The sequence below is a fragment of the Oryzias latipes genome, chromosome 6 (assembly GCF_002234675.1).
Source record: "Oryzias latipes chromosome 6, ASM223467v1".
Lineage (NCBI taxonomy): Eukaryota > Metazoa > Chordata > Actinopteri > Beloniformes > Adrianichthyidae > Oryzias > Oryzias latipes.
The window spans coordinates 18,965,262-18,990,724 of NC_019864.2; the positions used below are offsets into that span (position 1 = coordinate 18,965,262).

General features: G+C 39.0%; 2 protein-coding genes across 3 annotated transcripts in view; both read right to left on the reverse strand.

The window, feature by feature from the left end:
* The window catches only part of LOC101173298 (insulin-like growth factor 1 receptor), a 77,412-nt gene extending 64,100 nt beyond the window's left edge, over positions 1-13,312 (reverse strand). The window contains exons 1-2 of the mRNA XM_004069661.4: positions 12,152-13,312; positions 2,306-2,863 (exon numbers count right to left, since the gene is read on the reverse strand). Coding sequence (XP_004069709.1) covers positions 2,306-2,863; positions 12,152-12,257 — 664 coding nt within the window. The 5' untranslated portion in view covers positions 12,258-13,312. The remainder of the gene's footprint in view (positions 1-2,305; positions 2,864-12,151) is intronic.
* Positions 13,313-14,502: 1,190 nt separating this feature from the next.
* LOC101161884 (high-affinity choline transporter 1-like) lies at positions 14,503-25,222 on the reverse strand. 2 transcript variants are annotated; one of them, XR_002290417.2, is made up of 10 exons: positions 24,429-25,222; positions 22,629-22,818; positions 21,739-21,852; positions 20,636-20,791; positions 19,460-19,608; positions 19,178-19,324; positions 18,078-18,231; positions 17,753-17,970; positions 16,930-17,648; positions 14,503-16,840 (listed from the first exon to the last, which is right to left on the reverse strand). XR_002290417.2 is itself a non-coding variant. In XM_011476147.3 (9 exons), exons 2-9 carry the CDS (start codon positions 22,810-22,812, stop codon positions 17,133-17,135), a joined length of 1,638 nt encoding a protein of 545 aa, XP_011474449.2. In that variant the 5' UTR covers positions 22,813-22,818; positions 24,429-25,222; the 3' UTR covers positions 14,503-17,132. The 2 variants fall into 2 exon arrangements, 1 of the variants encoding a protein (XP_011474449.2); XM_011476147.3 differs by having other exon boundaries at positions 14,503-17,648.
* Between the last annotated feature and the right edge of the window lie 241 nt (positions 25,223-25,463).

Sequence of the window (25,463 nt, forward strand, 5' to 3'; positions counted from 1 at the left end):
GAGGACTTCAGAAAGTAAAGCAGCAGCAAATAAAGATGATACATACAGGTTTAAGGAAAATGATCTAAATTCCTACAGAGAAACAATGGGGGGGGGGACTGTCTCAGATTTGATAAATTGTGGTAATCTGGACTCAACAAAGGTGGTTTAAAATAACTACATTTGCATATATACATTTGACTGATCACATTCTTATAGGGGATAAAGTGAAGAGAGATTTGTTGAGTACACCCATATTACAAATGAAAAACATTTCACTTTTACAGGGGGCCCCTCTATCCAAGAAGTAGAAAATAAGGTAAAATATATTGGAAAAAAATGATGGGCGGCTGTACATATGGTAATTTGGTGTCAAGTTTTCCATTTAACATGTCAGTAAAGCGAAATTGTCCCCTACTGAAAACAGCCTCCAGTGGTCATTTGAGGAACTGCAATATTTGGCTCCTTGGGGTTAGATTCAAACCCAGGACATGGAATCTGGGAGCAGCCCTGTAATGGACTGGCGCACCATGAAGGAGATACCCTGCCTTCCCCCAACTGTGGCTGGGATAGGCTCCAGCAACCCAGTGACCGCAAAAGGGACTAAACACAAGTAATAGATGATGCATATAATGTGGGGGCTTGTTTAGCACACTTGCATATGTACAATAAGCTAGAAAGAATGAACATTTTTTGAAATGGTGTTAAAACTAATAGTTGTTCGTCTTTCTTTCGTTCTTTCTTGGATTCCACAGAAAAGAGACAGTAGTATGCTTCCAAAAGACACTTGTAGGAAATTTGGATTATAGTGGAGAGCAGTACCATAAAACAATTCCAAAGTTCCAGAAAATTTTGTCAACTGAGTCGAGATCTTGTGAGAGCCACAACATATGATTCCCAATTATTTTATACTTCCTAAACTACATGGTGACCAATCATGTGTAACTGATGCAAGTACTGTTCCCCTCTCCCAACAGTGCAGTGATGTGTAATAATTGGACATCATTTGATGACTAGTTAGCTGGATCAAATCAATTTGGTGGTTTGTACTGAGGGTTCGTTTGATAGGCCAAACTGACACAAGGCATTACGTCAAAATGTCCTGCAAGAGAGTAGCAGCGCCAAACTGTAAGGGTCAGAGGTTCCGCTATTTCATTTCATGGTCACCCCCTTGCATGCTGCCGTCAGTCAGTGACAGGTCACTCAAGATTCCACACACTAACCAGTTCCGCTTCCATTAGGAATCCTGGTAATATGCCTGCATATTTCTGATTACCCAACATTTACCATCATGTGTTGTTCTGTAAGTGGGATCTGTGAAGGAATTTAAGCCTCTGAATACAATCTCAATAGTCTCTTGTGTTAGAAGAATAATACATGTGACCCTTACTTTACGTATCACCCTAATCTGTGAGGCACTGAGAAAAGTAAGATAAATTAAAATTAAAAACATTTTTAGTAGAAAAACATAAACAAAACTGATATTAACAGTATCTCTTAATGAAATGCAACATGGCCAGGAGGCCTTAGGTAGAACAAGAGACAACAAAGGTCTGATTATGCCAGAAAACAGTGTACAAGAAGTCCCATCTATATCTCAGCGTTGGCAGAATTGAAAAACCCTGAAGAGGAAATGAAAGAAACAATTTTATTGAAACAACCACTGATCTTTATGTAAAGCAGCTAAAACTTTAAAAACCTGAAAGAGAGGGTGCGCGTAACATGCTAAGAGTCACTAAAGGAGCTTTGTGAATGTCTGAGGTCACCGGACTGCTAATACCAGGAACCAATCAAACACTACTATTGAAAAGGTATTGAAAAACTCCCATTCATTTATATGACCCTCCTCTGAACTACTTCAAAAATACATGACCCTACCACTCAGGCAATGTTAAACAAGGAAGACCTTCCCCCAAGAGTCTACAATACACCCTTTTTCGTAAATTGCAAAATGTCCCTTGGGCAAATATTTAGCTGAAATGGTCCAGACTGGTAGGCTACCTCACGTCTTGGCAGGGCTACTCTAACCTCAACTTAGAATGTCTCTCAAATACCTTGTGCTCTATATTGCAGCCATCCTTCACTCTTCAAACAGTCTGATCTAAGACAAGGTTTCTATAATGAAGAGAGGAAGTGTTTGCTTTGGCTCACACAAAAAAAATCCCACGGTCTGATGGAAAAGAAAAAAAAAATCCTTCTTAAATCCATTTGCCTCACTTTCTGGTGAATATTATAAACTCAAGGCACATCTGCATTTTCTCACCAGCAGAACTAGCAATGGCCACAATTCAATTACCAGTAAATGAAAGACAAGAATAAAGGTTACCTTTCTGGCAATGGTTGGAGCTCCAGCAGCGATAGTCTAACTTGTTCGTGTACGACGTCCTGGGACAAAGAGGGCTATTCTTCATGATGCCTGGGCAGACGTTATCGCACTCTTCCAATTTCTTATTCAAATCGAAAACATTGTTGAACACAACATCCGTTATCAAAGACCAGTCCACCGAGTCCAGGTAGCAAAGTTCAGAGTTCTTCGCAACCCGTACAGCCCCGCGCGTGATGTTTCTCAGGTTGTACAAGCCTATGTCCTTTAAGCTGGTCATCTCGTAAATCACCAAGGCGTAGTTGTAGAACAGATTGCGACCACGGATGACACTCAGGTTGGGAAACAGCGTGCTGAGGCTCTCCAAGCCGGCAACGCGAAACAGCAGCAGATGGTCAGTGATGACAGTCAGCTTTGGGAAACTGAGGGAACGTAAGGCCTCTACGTTGTTGGTGGTTTTTTTGCTGATGAGGAGGATATGGAGGTAACCCTCAACCACCGTGCAGTTCTCCAGCACCTTGAATTCACTTATGTCGTTTCGGATGTCCATGCTTTCACAGACTGGAACACAGAAAGAAAAAGCACATTAGTCCAGTTTAAAAACAACGCAAAACACATTCAGCCAACAGAAGTTAAAGCTAAAACAAATGGAAAGGTTGTATATAATAGGCAACACAACTGAGCAGATATGTCAGAGTTCCATTTAAAACTCTATTTGAAGCCCGTTTTTCTGTTAATTAAAACAGTAATCCTGGCAGAATGTCTTCTTGAACTCTGGAAGACTGTGTACAGTCCTAGGACACCATGTTATACCATAGTAAAAATGAAGTTCATTCATTTTCTGCGTGCTCCGAGACAGACGAGCGAAAATGTCATCAAGATAGAGAAAATGCCATTTACTTTTACACAAATATGCAAAAGTTTACTTGATATCATTTCTGCATCACGTCAGGCACAAAACACTGCATTTCCCTATAAAAGCTTTGCAGTCACCTCAGATAACCCAGGCACATACGTGAGCCAACTTCTGAGCTCGGAAAACAACACTTGAAACCACAGTGCCTGGAGCGTCCACGGAAAACACACACATATGCATGCTCAGACACACACACACACGCTTGCTTGATGAATTCTTACCTATGCAGTTGAAAGCAAACGTGTTTTGGTTGCTTGCACTTGTACTGCCAGTAACAGCTCAAATGTGCCAGTTTACACAATTACTCAGTGACAGTGCATGCAAAAAATAAATCGGAGAAAAATAGCCTTCACCATGGGAAAAGTAACTTTTTCTAACTTTAAGATACTATCGTTTTGGCTATCCCAATCTTAAAAAGCCTAAAAACAGAAATCTCTTATGTTCAATGAATATTTTTAAACTTAAAATACAAAAAATGGCTGATATGTGAATATTTTATACCAAATTAAAAAAGAAAAGAAAAACAAGTGTTTTCGTCCATGTGTGTTTAAAGAGACCAAACTACCATACCAAGACACTCAAACAGGCCAATTCATTGACTAGTCTAAAAAAAACAACAGTATTGCTTTTATATATGTCACTGCAATCATTTATTTTAATAAATAACTTGTTGTAAACAGATCTTGCTAAATAAAGCACTCAACATTTTCTACCTCTTTTAAAGCCTTTTAAGAATTTTAGAGACTTTAAGAGACTTGATAAAAAAAACAGGGTGGAAAGTGATTTAGCATCAACCTCACAGAAGCACCTGTTGCTGCCAATCAGTCAGAGAAAGGTCATAAGGCCACTTTCAAACATTTCTCAAGCAGTTCATCATTCATTCTTGGTTGGGAACATCATTAAGCTAAGATCCTTCGGCACAGTTGGCAGAAAAGACCCCCCCCCCCCCCCCCCAAAAAAAAAAAGCTTTTAACACATATTTATAATTCTTTGAGTAATTTGAAGCATGTACAGCACAAAGCTCAGCTCAATGCAAACACTTCCTATCTGGTGATAGGTAGAGTGGTGGAGTGGTAATAGTTTGGGCTTTCATTCTGTGGTCAAAAAGTAAATCCTCAACAACTTTATTTTCCAAAAATATTAGAAAGGTACATGTAGAATTTTATGAACTGTTATTGGTCTCAAGCTTTTCAAGGCAGATATTTCTTTAATTTATAATAATTTGTTTCAGACAGTAAGACAAAAAATATTTTCTTTTAAAGTACATGTTTTCTCCAATAAGATCTTCACTCTGGTCTTATTAGCTTAGCTTTTCTACTTCAAGTGATATCTTGAATGAGTAATCAACCTAACTATAAATTATAGGTGTGTTTATGTCCACAAATGAAATCCCGTATTGATTCCTTTGTAAACAGCTTTTAAGTAGTATTTGTCAGGATATTATTCCTGCGTCAGCAATGCGTAATCACAAACAAGTAGTCCAGGGTGTGCATTTACAGAGAGACAACTGCATACCGCTCAGATATAAGCTATTTTTTGCAGAAAGAGGTCAATATGTGAGATGGTAGTATGTGTCATAACTCACTAGTGCTTATTCAGGGCAAAGCAATCACGCTGATGTCAATTCAATGAGGTGCTTGTCTGAAGAAATGTCATCATACGAGAAACTAAAGTTGAAAAGGTGGAGAAATTTTAAAGAACACGATTAATGCAAAACCCAAACATGTCAATCTAAATCTACAGACTAAATAAACTGGATTTTAAATGCAGACGTGTTAGCAACCCATTCCAGCAAAATAATAGTTTATTGCCTCTTTATTGTTTCCATAATTTAGAAAAGCACATATTCCGGTTAAAATGCATTTTTTCTATAATTTCTGGTTTAACATTATCATGTTTCATTTTCTAAACTATTGTAAAAAAAACAAAAAAATTTTCATTAATGTAATACCTTTAGAGATTAATATTTACAGGACAATTTTGAAATTTATGCATAATAATTGTCTTACCTATTCAAGTGTTTGCAAATTCTTTTTAATTATAACATTTTTTTTTTGGTTAAAAAAAAACACTTATCTGTTTGAATTTAAAGGCCTACTTGAACAAAATGTGTTATTTACAGATTAAATAATGTATTTAAATAAAGACTTTAATTGCAAAAATAAATGTGAAAAAATATATAATTTCTTTGAATGTACCTAAAATAACTTATTAGCTCACTCAAAGAACAGTCAGTGCAGCAGATACTTTGACATATGAGCTCCTTAGTTAAACCTGTTACGTTCTTAAAAGAGGCTTAGGACACTGGTGCGCTGACCCTGCCACGGCGCATGTCCAATAAGACTTGAACATTTGCAATGCTCGCCTTTGATCCGTGTTAAAACATCGCCAAAATCTCAGTACAGGGGTCTAACCCACTTCCGTCAGAATACGGCTAACTTAAAAAGAAAAAACATGGAAAACGATGCAGAGATACCACTATTGACAGGTTTGTCATAAAACCAACTATAGCATAGATATTTGCACTAGAAAGCTCTCCAAAATTTAATTTCTTTTGTCTTTAATGACTAAAAAAGCCATTTTAATGTGTTTTTTTTCTCCAAATGACAATGTAAGCCGAGTTGTTTCTGGGGATCAGTGGGCTATATTTGCGCCAGATTGGGGGTTTTACTCATCCAAATTTAGAACGGAAACAATTACTCCACTAGAAAATAGTATTTGCTTTCTCCAATCAACACCGAATGCCCCGAGGCTCCACTTGTAAGCTATCGAGCTGCATGTCTTCTTTGTTTCATTGAGAATTTTCTTCCAGCTTCCCCAGCAGCTGGGGAGGGAGGGAGGGAGGAGGGGTGGAGCCACTCAAATACAAAGACTAATTTGTTTGTTAGTAAAGAGAAGCTCTAGGCTCCACTTCCTGATGAGGGCATTAATAAAATCAGGGGGCGTCTGGCAGCGGAAAGATAAGATTTCAGCCAAGCCTATCGAGAGGCCGTCCCAGAGTAAAGCAGCAAACAACCCAAAACTACAATCCACTATTTCTGAGAAGTGGGCGGGGGGGAGGTAAAGAAGAAAAAAAATGCTCCAAAACACAATAAAAAGAGAGGAATGACACCACCCTCCTCTTTGCAATTCCATTCTTCTGCCCGTTAGGCATGTTAAGTACCAGGAATTCCAATCATTTCCTAGCAAGGAAGGCTGAGACGGATTGTGCCTCAACGAAAACCTACAGGCTTCCATGATTACAGGATTTTGTGGTAATAAAGATGCGTACATGAGACTTAGTTACTAAAAAAAAAAAAATTAGGGGGGGGGGGGGGTCATAAATCATTGCATAATACCCATAACAGCACCCCAGACTGAGCTGTAATCGTACACACATGTGTCACCCCCTACTATGTTGTCTCTTTGCTTTTCACACTCCTGAGTAAACATGCATATCTCCACAGCAAAATGAGATCCATCCGCTCGTGTTTATGATTGATAAACCCTGGCCTTGCTCTCTGTGGAGATGTCACCAAACAAGCGCACACGGAGAGAGCACACCTGCACAAGAACAGGCAAACATGACCCCTGGGAAAGAAAGAGGAGCACCTTCTTCTATTTTTATTGGGAGGGTTTAGCATCACATAAAATTCTAAACTCAATGATGCTCCAAAAATAGTTCAAATAATATTTAGTATTTAGTTGACAGCAAAAGTAAATGTTCTTTGCGGCCCAATTATTTAAAAAACGCTAGAAATATGTCACAGTCATTTCTGTTTTAAATGATGACTATTTCAGTCATTTTCTAACCCTGTTATTTCTCTTACTGGGTTGCTGGAGCCTAACCCGGCTACTGGTGGGCAAAAGTAGGGCAAACCCTGGACAGGTCGCCAGCCCGTTGCACTCGCACCTAGGGACAATTTAGAGTAATCAATTAACCTATGATGCATGTTTTTGGGCAGTAATACGCGAGTAGAAAACTCACGCATGTACGGAGTGAACATGCAAACTCCACACAGAAAGGACCCAGCCGGAACTTGAACCGGGGCGCTTCAGGCATGCGTGTAGACTATCAATGATGATTAAAAAACAACAGCAACAAAATACTCAAACTGAACACTAGGTGTAAAAATGTTTATCACATCCAGTGTTTAAATAAGTTACTACGGAATATCTATCTATCTATCTATCTATCTATCTATGGTATATGTATTCCTATGCTTAGGTTTACCGTAGGTTTATTATCTTTACAGCCCCTCACACGCCCAAGCTAACAATACTGGTGCAAAAAAAAAGGAAAGCAATATCATAGCTATCCAGCCGTACAGCTTTGAGCCGATGCCACCACTCGGAAGAGGAAAACGAAAACATACATGGATCAAGTCGTCTAGGAGCGAATGCATCACTATGGAGCGGAGTCAGGAGCTTGTTGCCCGCCCAGCGTAACATCATCTTTTTTAAACAACAACTTTTTGTTTGCTCCACATTCACAACGATTTGAATAAAAAAATAAAAAAGACTGAGATATGCAGTTTAAAGCTTCATTTTCTATATATTTCCTCCATTATGAGAAAAATGCAACAAGAACATGTTAAAAACAACAAAAGCAAAATTTCCATAGAACTGGGTCTTTAGGTTTTTGTTTGAGTCATACTTTTATACAAGTTATTTGTAATAATAAAACATATGGGGGAATATATAGCGTTTGCCCTCCTTACTTTCCTCTAAAATGTTGTACATGTTCAGACTGTAAGGGAGCATGTCACCATGCTGTCACATCACCTCACACCTGCCACATCAACTGGCACTAATCCACTGCACTGGAAGTCATCTGACCAGCAGTCTGGTGGGCCACTTCCACTCAGCAGACCTTTCTTCAAACACTGAGGTTCAGATATCACCGAAACCCAAAACAGAAACTCTACACTCCTTATCATAACAACTCTCACATAACTACTCTCCTCATCCAGGATGAGGCAAGAGGGCTGGAGGAAAGCTCCATGACGAGCTGCGTTTTGAGGAATCCCACGTTTTGCAACGCTCCTGAATATACAATTCACAAGGCAATAGAAATACTTTTTCTAAAATACCAGACAAAATGTGACTGGAATTTTACATTTTCCATTCAGCATGTTCAGACAGAATAAAAAGTGAAAGCACTGTATTAGAGGAGCAAGCACTTCCAATCCCAAACTGTAAAATAGTGTCCAGGCCCTTAAGGCAGTAGCCACTGATAATGTACATGCGGTTAGCCAGAAACAGCCTCTGAGTAAATCTGATGACGTGCCCTTTGAATTAGAGTCTTTAATTTAGCATCGTAAACCTCGGCTGGCAGTCTGGACAGGCTGCTGAAGATTGTTGGACTGGGCAAGCCCAGTGATACGCGTTCCAATCCTTAATAAGGTGCACAATTCTGATGTCCGATGGGCAAAGGGCAAATCAAAGGCTGCGTGCAGCTGTCCGACCTGGTATATGGTGGACTGGGGCACCTTGAAGTAGAGTGACAGCAGCCACATGCTCTTCCCAAACCCCCAGTAGAACAGGCAGGAGAGGTGTGCTTGTTGAGCACAATGCCCAGTGACATCTCATTACTTATTCCTCCAATGAGGTTTTCCAAAGCAGCGTGTTCTTTCATAAACAACTGAGGAGGAACGCTGGCCTGCCCTCACAGAACACCACAGTGGGCGCCTCTACGCTCACAATGCATGCGCCCAACATCGATGGTGACACATCTATTTATAACCAAAAGGTAGTGCTGCCAAGTGATGAAGTTAAGCGCATCACTCACTCCGTAAAGGGGACCGACCGTGCGTGCAATCTCCAAAATCCGCTCACAGAACCTCTACCACCATTCCAATGAACTAAATGAAGTTCTGTGGCTGTTATGAGCCCACTTTTGCTCAATTTTCCAAACACAAAGGCTCTAGCTTTGCTGCACTTTCTCCTTCTTTTAGACACACTTGGAAACCGTGACACGGAAAGTCTACAGCAGTGAGATTTAAAAAGCAACTTAATCACGATTGGTTTGGCTGGATAATCAAAATGAACAGATAATTTAAAAGTCCAAATGCAGATCTTTGGCGTGTTTTTTTTTCCCACCAAGTGATCACCAAAGCTGGAAATTGTGACCTCCAACCATCCTGCAAAGTAAACACTCAAGCGAAAGCGATGACACCAATCCTGCTATTCTAAACAGTCCTCCTCACTGAATTCTTTCCTATGCGAGGTTTGATGGATAATACACCACCGGCATCTTAGGGCAGCGACTCCCAGCCTTTTTCACCAAGCTTAGGGGTATCAAAAAAGCCAACAGAGGTGAGACCATCAGCCACTGAGAACTAATATTTTGTCTCTGATTGAATCTCAACAGAGACTGCTCAGAGTAGCTCCTTTCCACACTAAGTATTACTCGCCTTTGGATAACAAGTGAATTAACAAAAGGGATTTGGCATTGTTGTCAAACATTCTCAAGGGGATGCAGTCCATGTAACACACACAAGCATGATCTGTGGTCTAAAGGTGGCAATCATGATGGTATTGAGGACAGTAATTGATGCCTAGTGTTTAATCTGAGAGCTAACAGATTAAATATGTCACACCAGGAGAGATAAGAAAATCAGCTCAAAGGGCAACATTATATATGTTAGGGTTAATGGCCTACGAAGTATGGATTATCACTTTTTAATGCACACCGTGGAAGTCTGAACCATCCCACACGAAGTGCGTTAAAAAGTGATAATGTACACTTCGAAGGCCATTAACCCGCTTATACCATGGTCACTTACAAAAGAAATCAATAGTAACCAGTTTTTAGTCCTTAATTCTTGTTTTTTTCCAATTTGGATCCCTTTTCTCACAAAAAACCTGACAATTTGTTAAGTAGCGCGGCGCCAAGTAACAAATAGTCCGCGTCGCGCTGCACCACCGCTGCAGTATAGATTCGGCGATATAAAGCGATATATATATGCTGATCTTTCCAATGTGTCTGTGTGTGTGTGTGTATATATATATATATATATATATATATATATATATATATATATATATATATATATATATATAACTTATCCAATTTTGCCAACTTAAATGAATTACTTCTATTGGTAACAAGTAATTGAGTTAAATTTATTTAACCTAATTTCCTACGTCTATAAAACTCAATAATTGTTTATACAACTCAAATTTACATATTTATCTAACTAAATGTCATATTACTACTCCAATTCAATTAATATTTTTTTCCATTTTGATTAATTATAATTCTTGAACTCTCATATGTTTAAGTTTGAGCCGGCAGATATACTCATTTGTATAACAATAAAAAGAACAAAACTACATGTACAGAGTACATAAATTGATTTAAAACTTTTCCAATACTGTCATTACAGCTTAGATGAGTAGAGGTGCAATATAAACTCATCATCCTTTCCCTTTCTCTCACTCATGGTGCAGAGACTTAAGCATAGTAGGACAAAATAACTCGGCAAAGCATAGTAAAACAGCTAAACAACTAAACACATTTGGTCAAAAACCCACACTTAAACCCAAATCCGTCTATACAGGCAAAGGGAATGGTATCCCAGAATCCTTTGCGGTGCCGCTCTAACAGCAGCACCAAAGTTACACCTACTTAACTGAATTAATTTGAATGAAAGAAAAATAATTGTCTGAAAACTATGTGTTATTTTTAAGCTGACTTAACAAAAAATGATTTATCTTAACTGAAGCAAATAATTAAGTTAGATCAAAGAAAAAAGTTTATTTTTCCAACATCCATAAGTGGTCTTATCACCCTCTCAGGGTGGAAAAAGTATTATCTGAGCTTTTTCATCCACTAAATCATCTTCAAATGGATACGCCATGCTGCTTCACCTCTCTGAAAACAAACTAAGCTTCAACTAAACCTGCTCCGGACCAGTAATGTTCAGAGCATGAGTTGCCATGGCAACTTGACATATCCTGAAACATACCTCCATTTCTGGAACCGAAAGCTGAGGTTATCAACTTCCTTAGCCTCAAACTTACCGTGGGAGCTAGCATAACCTGCTTTCTGGAATACCCCCCAGGTCTAACGTTATGGTACCTACACCGGAATTAAGCTAAATAAACTACTGTTTTGAGGTCATTACCAGTAAAGTAAAAGACAAAGAAAATTCTGACCAAATTTTTTTTTCACAAAAATGTTTTTGTTTTGTTTTATAAGCAATATGCTTTAAAAAAAAAGGAAACAAAAAAGTAAAAAGAAATCAATTACAAAATGCAATTTGATATAGAAAAAAAATCTTGATTTCAGTCAGTTGTAAATAGATATATTCAAAATATTTATTTTGTAACCTGTTTTTTAATCGGTAATCCATTGGCATCGTTTACATCAACCTTATTGCAATTTTACTCCGGCGTTGTGATGGGCCAGCAGAATTAGGGTGTTCACGACGCGACACTACGAACGCGAATTGTCCACATGGTCGTAGTAACCTTCATCTCCGCTCCATTAGAAGCCTCATCCTCTGCCTCCAGAGTGACTCACGGTCAAATTTTACCGTCATTACTTGAGATCACCCCCGCTCTAAACTACCTGAGGGGTCCATTCGAAGCAGCCTGCTTTCTGTGGCGACTCTTTTAGCTAACCGTGGTCACCAACCAACGGACAGCAGCTGTGCCACATGGTCTCCTAAAGCAAACAGTTTTCGTAACAGCCGGCTTTTGTCACACTCCATACTCTAGCCCCAAACTGAGCAATTCACTTATATTTGTCATTTTTCTTCCACTTAACACATTCAAAATAATACTTTACTTCATATTCGACCTAAGTCTTTCTTTCAAAATGTTGAATTTGTAAAAAAAAAAAAAAAAAAGCGTGTGAGCTCCCCAGGCCTCCTCCTCCTCCTCCTCCTCCTCTTTCACCAATGCAATCTGGCAGGAAGAAAAAAATGAATTTAACCAATACTCACCCTCTCCATATGTGGAGCAAATGCAGACAGCGGAGACAGACAGCATCAGACCCCAAAACAAGGTCAGCCTGCCCATCGATGTTACTGATACCACGTTCCAGGTCATTATTTTCCTCTCAAAGTCAGCTGGAAATTGATCCAAAACAAAATAAAAGGGTTGTACGCATGTGCTCCTCAGAGAGCATGTGCGATTAAAAATGGGGAAATATATTTATATATATATATTAAAAATGACTACTCTTTGGTAGTCTGCTCGCCCTTTATTCTGGCTTTGCTCTAAAACATAAATAAATGCGCACAGGAGATTTGGGGAAAAGGGGATCGTTTGATAAATAGACATGTATAGATATCTAAAGGCTAAAACAGTCTGCTATTTTTGCCTATCCCCATATCCTTTGGCTGGTATGGAACACAGGCCAGTGATTTTCCCGGATAAATGATGGTAATCTCCATCGTCATTCTCCATCTCTTGAAAACAACTGTGCGCTCGGGCCAGGTTGTTGTTAAGAAAGAAACAATGACTTTAAACAGAAGCCTTTACCACCACGGTAAAATAACAATAATCCCTCGTGCGAGTGACTGTGCGACGGTGAGGCGCGCGCGCGAGGAGGAGGAGGGGGGGCAGGGAAAAAACCCGTTCAGATCCGCAGGGGTGGTGGCTGCGAGCTTGAAAAATGAATGAAAAATCCGTTTGCTTGTGCCATTCAAACCAGCACAGCCCCAGGTTGACCCAGCGGACGCGTCCCGGCTCCCCCAAAAAACCACCCCCCCGACCTGCTCTGCCCGGACTCGCGTCAGCGATCCGTCCGGAAATCTACCGCTGAAAGAAAATCCCAGACTTGTGCCACGCAGGAGAATGGGTCTCCAAGCTAGACGACCTCGGCTGGGGTGGGAGGGAGCGTGAGTCCACGCAGAGTCCCTTTTCTCGCTTTGCGTTTCTCCTCGCGCGCTCGATGAAGAGAAACAGGGGAGGTCTGCTGCGCGCGTGCTACATCCACATGCGGTTCTCCTCCGGTCCGCCGTCAGGTAGCGTCGGCTGCGGGTCTCTGCCCCTCCGTGGAATCGCTGCTGTAAACAAGAGTCGGCGTCTCACACATAAACACATAGTGCTACGGATAAGGTGGCGAGGAGCGGCCCGGAAAACCTGGAGCGGATTCGGACTCCAATGGCGACGCTGAGAGAACATCCCCGTCTGCAGCATCACGTCTCGAGCATCCATTCTTTGTATTCCTCTGAAGGAGAGGACCCTAAAGGATCTCCTGACGCTTTTACTTTGTTAAATATGAAGTAAAGACAGCCCTTCTTTTTGTTTTAAAGACCTTCCCTGATGAAAATAGTGTTCTTGTAGCATTTCTCTCAGGATGGAGGACATGAATGAAGAAAATAAAGATTAAGATTGCATTTCTGACTATTTCTTTATTCAAATCGGGATGTTTCATGTTGTAGTGAGACTGTAAACATGTCCAAAGCCCACCACATGTCCCACAAAGCCAGGGATGGCATGATGGATGAAGGTTGATATTCAACACAAAAAAATATGATGCACCTTTCTGTTCAATTACTACTTATTTTTGAATCCAGAATATTATCTTTACGTTAGGGCATTATTACCAAAATAAAGAACACATTTGTTTGTTTGTGTTTTAAAAAAAACATTTGTGATGTTCTTTTGTTACACCGATGGGTTTTTATGGGTTAACCAAAGTGGAACTTTCGTTTCATATTGAAAATGTTTACTTTCATTGTCATCATCGCCATGTTGGAGAAAAAATGGAAAGATAGGAGAGCAAACACAGATTTTGGGACTGTCCCTTTATGAAAGATTATTGGATCAAAGTTAAAGAATTAATTAAAAAAATACTTTAAAAGGAAATGTCTTCAGATATAATACTATTTACTAGGTGTAATACCTAATTATATATTAAAGAGGGAAACAAAGAAGTGTACTATATATTTTATTAGTAATTGCAAAAAAAAAAAAGATCACAATAAACTGGAAAAAAATATCAAATCACTAACAATAAACGGATGGAAAAATAAACTATATGAAGGTAGATGTTTTTAATGAGAGATGGATTTGAGCAAAATAATATTTTATTTTTTTGTCTTTAAATTTACCATAAACTACAGATTAATAGATTTGATAAATCTATATTACATTTTCTAAGGAAAGATTTTTTTTTTTTTACCCCTGGTTGAATTTCAGCCCTAAAAAAAGAAGAAATAACAGATTGTATCATTGTTCGGTATGTTTCTCTGCTTCATCAGACCACATTTCCTTAACTCACCTTTAGACCTCTAGATCTGATCAGCTGTGTTGGATCATCAGAATAGACAAAGATACTAGAGGATCAATATTCAAAACATATATTGTTGTGAGTATTTAAATCACATATTGACTTAATTTGACAATTGAGTACCAATCTTTATTCTTTAAAAAGTTACCGTGCACAGAAGAATATACAAAAACATCCGAATGCCCATGAAGTTTTTTTTTTTTTTTTTTTTTGTGGAACTTTTCATTGTTTTCAGCTTTGAAAACTGCTGACTAAAATTTCACTTTTAACCTAAAATGTGAAAAAAAACAGAACTTGTGGTCTTGTAAAAGTCAAAGCAAGTTTGTTGTATATGTGTACACATCAGATCAGGCCATTTTTAATGTAAGGTAAAAAAAAAAAAAAAAAAAAAAATTTGCAACTTCAAACCATTTTATAGTAGACCATTTTTGTTAACAGTGAACTCTAGGGCCCAAAGTAAAACCTGGTAATGGAGCTTTCTAAGAATCGTCTCTGCTTTCATTTTCCTTTCATCCCACAGAAGCAGCAGAGACAGCCCCCAGTGTGGGAGCTTTTATTGTTCAACCTGCTGGTGGTCTGCAGACTAAAGATGATTAACGTTTTACACTTTGTTTCAGAAGAGCTTCTGTACAACTTCAGAAATCTTCAACTGAGCATGTTTCATCACCAGGTTACCCGGAATTTCTTGTTTTTATGTTTCATAATCAAATCTACTAATGCAATTATTTTTATTTCACTAACAGACAGATCATTGCTTTTTATGACAGTGTTTTGCTAGTCAATTTGAGGCTTAATGAGGTAAATAATGCCACTGATTGAAGTGCAGTACCTACAATATAAAAACAAAGTAAACCACAAAAACATCCTCAACGTTTGTATTATTTTTGTGTGAACAAGACTGTATTCAATAGCTCCACTATGGAGTCACATTCCCTGAGACTTATTGGTCCAGACGAAAGACCTCGAGGACCCTTTTAGGTGCTGAAGTGTCGCCCTCTGCTGCTACAAAGACGCATTACAGTTTAATAGTGCTTGAACGCTGGAGAAGGAACATAGACTGTAAAAACATTTGAACAGTCTCTGAGAAGGAATCAAAACACACCAGTGCCCGATAATAAATGCATATAGTAAGAATATAGACGATATAAATAATATAGTAAACAAAGTAATCATTTATCCAAAAGAATTTTAAAAATTATCAACGAATACAAAAAAGGATACATGATGCAGCTAATCGACTGGCCATTAATACGATTTAAAAACAAAACTTTCAATTATTTTACTTTACTAAATTTTGGATTAGCGATATTAGGGTAATAATAAACAAAGTAACACAACTAACAATTAAAAAAAATGTCTAGACCATTTATAGAGAAATTTAGACAAAAATAAGTATAAATGTTGATTTTTTCTTTGTAATACACACATACAACTTCTTAATATGTTTTTGTTAAAAATATTTCAACATTTCGTAATTTTTTGCAGATGTCACTAGCTCCTAACATATCTGCTTGACTTATCTCACAAATCAAGCAAAAACAAAAAACGTCCTCTGATGAGAATCCCTTTTTGGTGCTTTTAACATGTTCTTGTGACATTTTTCTGATGACGGAGGAAACCTTTTAAAAACAATTAATCTCAAAATTGTATTTCTTTTTCAAATTACTGTGAATCTGGAGCAGACAAAAATGCCATTTGAAAAAGGTTGTATTTGTGACGTAGAAAATACCCTGAGCTCCCAAGAACAAGGAAGGGAAGGGGGGCGGGGTTGCTCTGCATCAATCGGCCCACCCACAACTGAGAGGCAAATTTCCAATGAACTACTGCCGCTCTGTAGAAACTATGTCCTAGAAAATGAAAGGTTTGTTGACTTTGGCTAAAACATCATATTCATTATTAAAAGACCTTGGGGAACGCTTTGAAAATAGATCAAAAGATGATCGGAGGGGGTCTTTAAGTAAAATAGAAGCCCATTTTTGAAACCAATCAGCAAAGACAATCCCTGAAAAAGCTAGAAGCTCCAATCTGTGCTGTCAGGCATCTGTTTGTGTAAACCTGTAATTGTATATCTATGTTTTTCTGGTCCTCTAGTGACGATATCTTGCAAAAGGATATGAAAGTTCAAGGTTTCAAAGTTTGCTTTTGCTGAAGAAGACACAACAGTGAGTGGCTGACGGACCGCAGTGGTTTATGAGCCACACGGAGGCGATAAAAACTGCAGAGGACCTTGTTTTTGTTATGTTTCCTGTACAGCGATTGTGTATTGCTCACATACACACAAGGCTCTGTAAAAAAAATAAAATAATAAAAAAACACAAGGCCAATAGAGACATTGAGTGCTTACTGGCACATATTCTGTTGAGTGACTCCTTGCTGCAGCAACTTAAATAAACTGCAAAAAGAAAAATGCAAATAGTTTCTTCAATATGATTAGTTTCACTCACAGAGAGGGATTTCCCACAAAACAAAAGTCAAACTCACCTTTTGAGTCAGCAAAACGTTTTCCTCAACAAATGTTAACTTTAGAGGCACAACCTAGACAAAAAAACAACAACAGCGCTTAAAGAAAGTGTGGAATCCTCCATTCAATGATTCTAAATGGATGCAGTCGGCTCCGCAGATCAGAAAAGAAACTCCAAGCTGTTCTCATCTAGTTTTGTGCCTTGGCTGCAATGAGGTTTAACTCAGAGGTTTGTAGAAAAAGTTAACTTCCTATCATCAGTGTTGTTGGGCTGGTTTTCTTCCTCAGTCTGCTTTTTGGATTGAAGCCCTCCAAGAACGTCCCAAGACTGAGGAATTAGGTGGCGAGAGAAGATCACTTCTATCAAATAAGACACCATGATGATAGTTATCAGGGAGGACAGCATGGCCACAGTTCTGTAAGGAAAGCGTTGACTGATAATTCCATTTTCTTCCTTCCAGCCAGGGTACAGGAGTGCAGCGGGAATTGCGAGCAGTGGTTCGCCGCTCAGCAAGCGCAAAAGAAAACCGGAGAGAAAGCCGCTTATAGCCCCGTAGATGTTGGTGTAGGGGAAGTGCAACACGCAGACCAGCTGTGGGAAAATCACGCAATACAGGAGGTCGCCGCTCATGAGCCAGAGAGCAAGCACACTGGTGCCCCCGAACGCCAAGCCCATCCCAGCCAAGCCCACAATCAGCACAGAGACTTTGATGACCCACTGCAGCTCCCTCTCTGAGGCCTGCCAAACAAAAAAACAATAAAACAAGAGCACAAACACTATTAAACTTGTGTTTAAATGACTTAAACAGTCATTCTTGCTCGACAAATAGAAGCAATACACACCGATCTCCTCAAAGTGGTCTTGTATATGTTTTTGGTAAACAAAGATGCTGAGGACAGCAGGGCTGAATCCATGGAGGACATTACGGCCGCAGCCACAGAACCGATGCCCAGCACTGAGACCCAGGTGGGTGTCAGTTGTTGCAGAGCAAGTGGAAGGATCTTCCCTGAATCCCCGCGCTCAAAAGGCGGGGGTAAGCCATAATCTGTCTGGTTCCAGTCTGAAGAAAGGGGCAAAAGAAGATGGGATTGAAAAGGGGACGTCATTTAAGCAGAAAAAGGCTGAAAGGGTTTGTATTCTTTGGACAACGTTTGCATGAGATCATACCTGCAGAGACAGCCAGGATTCCAATTACAACTGAGGGTATTCCCATAAGGAAAACTGCTCCAGCAGCAGCAAAACATGTGATCTGAGCCTGAACCGATGAGGCTGCAGAGAGGATTCTCTGATACAGAGCCTGATATGAAAGTCCACCAAGAACCTACAGAACACATAGGCTCAGTCATCCAATAGCTGTGGAATTTGCAAAGGGCCCTAACTTTAAGTGGCATCTAAAACCGTACACTCAAAAAAATAACTAATTGGATGAACTCAATTTAATTGTGGGCTGGATTTCCATCCAATAAATATGAGTAGCCCCAACTCCATGTAATGAAATATAATTGAATTAGTCAAACTCAATTTTATCAAGAAGGCAAGGCAAAACACATGATGTGACACTGGTCTTGAACCTAGAACCTCTGCATGCAGGCACCATTGACTGATCCACTGAGCTGATTCTTCTTTGGCCTTATGCCTACACCAGTATAAATACATAGAATCATTTTCTCTATAAATGAGGTTCGTCGTGTATCGTCTTATTGGTAGAAACCGAGTTCAAACAATTCCAGGCCACAGTACGTTTTAACGTGGAAAAACACGAACAAAAATTTTCTCTCTTCGAAAAGTCGAAGGATTTGAAGGACCAAAAGTCAGAGCAGGCATTAGACGAAAGAGCTGAACATTTTAATAGTTGAATTGTTAAAATAGGTGAAAAATTGTAGCCGAAAAACGGCGGAAGATACTATAAGAAGAATAAATAAAGACAAACAGGAAAATAGTATTCAACTAATAAAAGAATACTCACTGAAGAATGATTTTGCACATTATAGGGAGTGGAGAACATGCAGTCTTGCGCATGTCCCCTTAATTTAACTTATTTATTTTGGATTACGGGAGTTTATAGTTGAAACTATAAATACATTCTATGTAAGGTCAATTAAATGTAGATACATATTTTTAAAATAAATGTATTTAAATAAAACAAACAGCATTTACTTGTGCTTCATGAATGAGGGGCTTGAATCATTTGTCCAGTTTCGTGTTTTATGTATTGGCTTCAGTCAAAGGTTCATAGGGTTTCATGTGAAATGGGGAAATTCTTTTACCATCAGCAGCATTTGGTCAACCCATTTTCCCGCATCCTCCAACTCCAGGTGTCCAACCCAGGAATGTCCAACCGTCTGGTTCAGAGGAAGTGTTTGTGAGATGGAACCAACTGCAGGGCTAAGCACCAAAAACGGAATGCAGAGCCACTGAAACAGAAATAAAAAGTTTCTATCAGCATCACTAACTTCTTAGAATTTGATTTATATTTGTTACTTTTTTATTCCCCTGCTTCTTTGCAGTTTTTGATTGTTAAAGTGTTACGGTGTGCTTGCTCTTTTTACCAGGCTGACAAAGATAAAACAAAGCTGGATGATATCAGTGTATGCCACTGAGTAGAGGCCCCCGAGAAACGTGTAGATGATGGAGACAGCTGCAGAGATGATGATGGAAATGGTCGACGACAGCCCCAGAATGACGCTCATCGTCCCTCCTGCAAATCAGGTCACATATTTGTTATAGATTTTATTTAAAAAAAATGTTCATAAAAGTTTCAGCAAGACAAAAAACAATCACAGGTTTTAGCCTGACATTGCACACTTTGCAACATTTTAAAGACGAGTTAGTTTATTTAGGTGGTCCTGGAAGCTGTGAACTGTGTTTGACTGCTGCATGCAGGGCAGATCTGCAAAGCTGCAGAGGTCATTTGTCATTCTAGCAGCATTTCTGCGTAAGAACAACACCTCTGTCCTGTTTAGTTCAATGCATTCTGCACAGACATGTGACAAAGTGATTTAGAAGAGCATGTCACCTGCATACCAGCATGCGCTTGTTATTGGAAAGCAGGTTTCCTTGATTTTCATGCTTAGTTGTTATTATGTTTTACCTCAAAATACTGCTCTCACGCTTGATGAGGTCCCTTTCAACAAATATTCTCTGCTTTATACCAAGACACATGTTAGTTAAATTTTATTTTCCATTAGAATTGTTTATTTTCCAATCAAATTTGGAGCACACAGAATGAAAAAGTATTAAAGATAGATGTATGGACCCAATAGAAGCAGCAGCATCTTATAGGTCACTTTGCTGAACAGGATTTTAGAAAAAGCTGTTTCGGAGCATTTTAATAGAAGAAAAAAAAAGTTTTGTAAACATAGAGAAAGACTATTTCCTTGGAGAAGGACATGTGCACCAGTATCCGTGTATTTGTGAACACGGACGCAGTGTTCAGGTGAAACAGAGACTCCCTCTTCAAAGAACAGAAGAGTAATGCATGAGAGCAACAAGAAGGAAAAGTTGTTCACTAATAGATGTGTTTTATGTCAATAATATTAATTCACATTCAGAAGTTTTTCCTATTCTTTAATTTGATCACATTTTAGCACAAACTGTTATTCATATGTTTGTGGAAACTGAAACAAAGATCAATTGCAAATCCTTTAACTCCTGCTTTTTGTTATTAACTAATTAAGACTAAACTTTAAGTAACCAAGTAAAACAAACTGCATCAAGGTAGTTACCCAGCGCAGCAAGGACGCATGATACCCATAATATGTCACTGATAATGGCAGGAACCAAGAGAACTGCAGTGAACGTGTTGCCGTAGCGATTCTGAAACGGGTCCAACATGGTCACATAGCGTTTGGACCTCATTGGTTTGGCAAAAAACAGTCCGCCTAGAAGAAAAATGGTGAAAAATAAAAATAAATCAGGATATGTTGGACACAAACATATTCATATCTAGAATCAACCAAACTGGAAATGTGTTGTTTGGCAATGTGGTTGTGAGGAGTGCGGTTCTCAATGCATGCAAACTCAACCAGCTTAACTCGCTTTTGGATAGAATCCATCTTTTGACATTTCAAGGAATGAAATTAATCTTTAACGGATTTAGCTGTGACAGCATAAAAACTGTTTTTGTTTGTTCAGTCCAAACTGGATCTTTTTAACATAAGTCCCTGTGATAAGGGTTAAACATTTCAAAAAATCTGTAGTTTTTAACAATCACTGCTTTTTTTCAGATCGCTTTGGGACTCTGTCTTTGAACAGCACTTCTCCAAATTCCTAGCTGTTGTAGCTTGTTAAAACACAGGAATGCACCAAAGACTCTAGGCATGAGCGTCCACAATAATGAGCTAATATCTAGGTTGTGTCAACACTAGAGAATAGTCTTTGCTGTGTTTCGTGCTTCAACCAGCAAATCCTTTACCACAACCATCAGAAAGAAACATCCCTCATTGCATCAACATTCTTTAGACAATAAGTAGCAAGATAAAACCCTCTTCACATTCTTAAGTGGACCGTCTACTGAGCAACGTACGATCTTATTCCCAATTCTTTGAGTTTAATGTGTAATTCAACTATTGGAAGCATAACCTAAAAAAGTTCCTATGTTAAATTTGTGCAATTACTAAATATCAAATTTGATCAAAAATTCAAATTTGCTTAAGAACATTTATTAAAAAACAAAAATCAGTTTTTAACATAGTGGTCAATTTTACTATAGCAGATTACATAAAAAAGAAGTTACGTAAAAAACAGTTTAACAAAATGCTTTATGTAAAAAAATAATGTCCTTGAAATGCCTTTTGGGGAAAAAAAACAATTTGTTTGGGCTACTTACCCAAAAAGAAATTTAAAAAGTAAGCAGGGGGGCCCATAGCCCAGATGAGACCTTGATTTGGAGAATAAACAGCTTCAGCAGTTCCCAGGATATAACCTCCACCAACCCATGTGGCTGGACAGAGAAGAGTAAAAAAAACTATCAGTCATATAACAGGAAATACACCATCCACCCACCCACCCACCCACCCATCCATCCATCTGCCCGCCCGCCAGCCCGCCCGCCCGTCCATCCACCCACCCATCCATCCATCCATCCATCCATCCATCCATCCATCCATCCATCCATCCATCCACCCACCCACCCATCCATCCATCCACCCATCCATCCATCCATCTTCTTCCGCTCATCAGGGACCAGGTCACCGGGGAAGCAGTCTAAGCAATGATGCCCAGACTTCCTTCTCCAGCTCCTCTGGGGGGACCCCAAGGCGTTCCCAGGCCAGCCAAGAGTTGTAGTCTCTCCAGCGTGTCCTGGGTCTTCCCCGGGGCCTCCGCCCAGTTGGACATGCCCGGAACACCTCCCCAGGGAGGCGTCCAGGAGGCATCCGGACCAGATGGCCAAGCCACCTCAACTGGCTCCTCTGGAAGGGAAAAAGCAACGGCTCTACTCAGAGCTCTCCACGGGTGACCGAGCTTCTCACCCTATCTCTAAGGGAGCGCCCAGCCACCCTACGGAGAAAGCTCATTTCAGTTTCAGAGCCCAGGCTTTGTTTGGAGGTGAGCCCAACTATATCGAGACGGTACGTCTCAACCTCTCGCACAAGCTCAGGCTCCTTCCCTCCCAGAGAGGTGACGTTCCATGTCCCAAAAGGCAAGTTCCATGGCCGAGGCACCCGCCTTTGACTGCCTCCCTCCCAAACCACACAAATATGAAATAAAGTTTTATACCTGTCATGGTAAAAATCCCAACTAAGACACTGATGTTGCGTCCACCAATAATAGAAACATCACTCTTGCTTCCAGGGCAGGTCTTCTCCACTTTTTTGGCTTTGTGAGATCCCCATACTCCAATAGCCAGAATGCAAACATAAAAAATGACTACAGATACTAGTCCAGGGATATCAACTGCCATGATGACCTATAGCAGAAAGGAAAAAAAAACAGTTTTACAAAGCAGACATGAGTTTGACTATGGTACAACACTAGAGCTGTTCTAAGATTTGCAATGACGGGTAATGTTAAACCTGCTCTGGATATCCAAGAGCAGGTTTAACGTCTATAGTGCCGAGCAACACTTTACGTTTCTGCGTGTCAACCTGATGCTTGTCAATCGCAAAACAGCTGCAGATGCATGCTTTTCTTGACACACACTCCTGTCAGTTTGTGTTTACAGTCTTTATCACTCTTCAAATATGTGGGTACATTAGACATTTTTCTAAACATTAAGTCTAGAAAGATAAAGAACTGAGAAAAGTTGGGAGCAAAAATAACCAAAAAGAAATTTCCCAGGAGTGAATTTGCCTACTATTCAGCCAGAATTACTGACACTCAGAGATTGCTGCAGCGTAACACTGTAAATATCACAGTGTGATTTGCAGTTCATATGTGTACATTTTTTTTTACTTTGTTGCCGTTCCCCACTACAGCCACCAGGTGGCAGCAATGTGACAACCGAGCCAGTCTACCCCTCATCACAGCGCATTCAGTTTCATCTCTGGGTTCAAATAAACTAGCAAAACATAGTCAAGGTTATTTTTACATATTATTATTTTGTACTGATGATCAGATGTGCAAAACAAGAATTTTCCTGTGACTTTACGAGCTGCATGATGGGTAAAAAAAAGTCAAATTACATACTAAAATAATCAAATGACAACACTTCAATAAAATGAAGGTGAAAATAGTTTATTATAAACATGTGTGTGCATGTAAAAAGGTGTGGTAGCTAAGGAGAACATTTCCTACTGATTTCTTATCATCTGTTTGAAAAGAAATAGATAGTTTATGAAGATTTTGCTGCAAGGATTAGTCTAAGTGGATGAATTATTACAATCAAGAATAAACTAAAAGATATGAAAAAATAAAAAATACACAGCTGATTTCTTTTGGGACATGACCTCAGTTTGAAAGACAATGACATAATGTTCTAAACTGTGTGATGTGAAAATAAAACTAAAATTTTCAACTTAAAACAATACTTGGACTATTGATATTATGTTTCTATTTAATGTAATTTACTTTATCAACAATAACAGATCATTTTGGATGTAGCATCTTCAGGGCCATAATAAGCAAACCCTTGGAAATACCAAGCAAGATAAAATCAATTATTTTTATTTGTTCTTTTGCTTTTGGTATTACCCATAATTAGTGTTTTAAAAATATATATTCTGCGCTCTACCATTAGGTTCAGCAGGCATTTATATTATAATGAGAGGACCTTTTTGTTAGAAAGATCCTCTGTCTCTGATTGGAATTACGTTAACAATTATGTCTTTCTTCAGCAGAGCTGTACTTTGGTTTAAAGGGTCCAAAGTGTAAAAAAAAATTTCGGATATGGAGCAGAGTCTTAAGTCGAACATTTAAAAAGCAGCTGCTCACGTGTTTTATTGTTTCTCATTTTGATGTATATCACAACAAATTATACCCCTAATATATATTTTAGGATATACTAAGTAACAAGCTCTAAAAGCAATTTCAATTCAGGCAATGACTGTCAGAACTGAGACTATAGGCAGCAGAACTCACCGCTTTAGAGGCAAATATCCTTCAAGAAAACTGTAGTCTACTCTGCAGTTATGTGTGGGCCAATTTAATAAAAACTTCCACTTGCAGGTGTTCGTTCAGAGTTTCTACGGTGTTCATAAACGCCGGTACGCGCTGAGGAGCTCTTGCGACACTATCCTTTTTTTTTTTTTTGTATTTTTTTTTTTTTTTTTTCAGAATCAACGCCTGTTTATTGGAACACCGCTCTGGCGACACTGTCTTATGCAGAGCGAAAAAACGCTTCTGAACCGTAGGTGTCTTGAATGCACCCCGGGACCGACGAAATGTGGTGGAGGCTACCATTATGTCTATGGATGCTACCACCTGCTAGCTCAGGAGGACAAGTGAACCCCTTTTAACGATGCGGAAGCGCTCGCTGTCATCGATATGGCGTATCATTCACACTTCTCCTCATACATATTTCATTGGGCATTTATACTAAGGTGCTGGACAGGGGACAACAGTTCTCGCATCGCACCAGACGCAGATTAGTGCGATTGTTCGGTCTAAAACCGCTGCAAAATGAGTTATTCCTGTAAAAACGAGTGACCACGTGACAAAAAAAAAAAAGTCAAAACCAATGATAAAAATGTCAAATCATATGAGGGTTATGTGATGGGCTGACATATACTGTTAAACTGAAGTTTGTTGAGTAAATGAATTGTCTATTTTAATTAGTTACACGGTAATTGCAACCTCAAAGCATTATTGTTTCTCCATATATAAATATTTTTTACAATGAAGGTTGACTTTTTCAGTTTTTTTTAATAACAATATAAAGTGACAAAAGACCTTTATTTATATTTTTAACATTGACAGTGTTATTTGACAAATGATTAATTGTCTCACAAATAACACCAATTTTCTAAGCTTTGTCACATAGTAACCTAATATTTTAATTGTTTCAGTACAGTTATTCTTCTATTCAATAATATAGCGGCATCGAAACTCTGTGAAAGAAATTTGGTCTATTACCTTTACCTGACACTAACCTGCATTGCTGTCAGAATTGGGTGT

Coding starts and splice junctions, on each gene's coding strand:
- LOC101161884 (XM_011476147.3), bottom strand. CDS start 22,812: ATGGCAGTTGATATCCCTGGACTAGTATCTGTAGTCATTTTTTATGTT. Junction 19,325..19,459: donor GTTTTATCTTTGTCAGCCTG/GTAAAAAGAGCA, acceptor TTTCTGTTTCAG/TGGCTCTGCATTCCGTTTTT. Junction 17,971..18,077: donor AATCCTGGCTGTCTCTGCAG/GTATGATCTCAT, acceptor CCCTTTCTTCAG/ACTGGAACCAGACAGATTAT.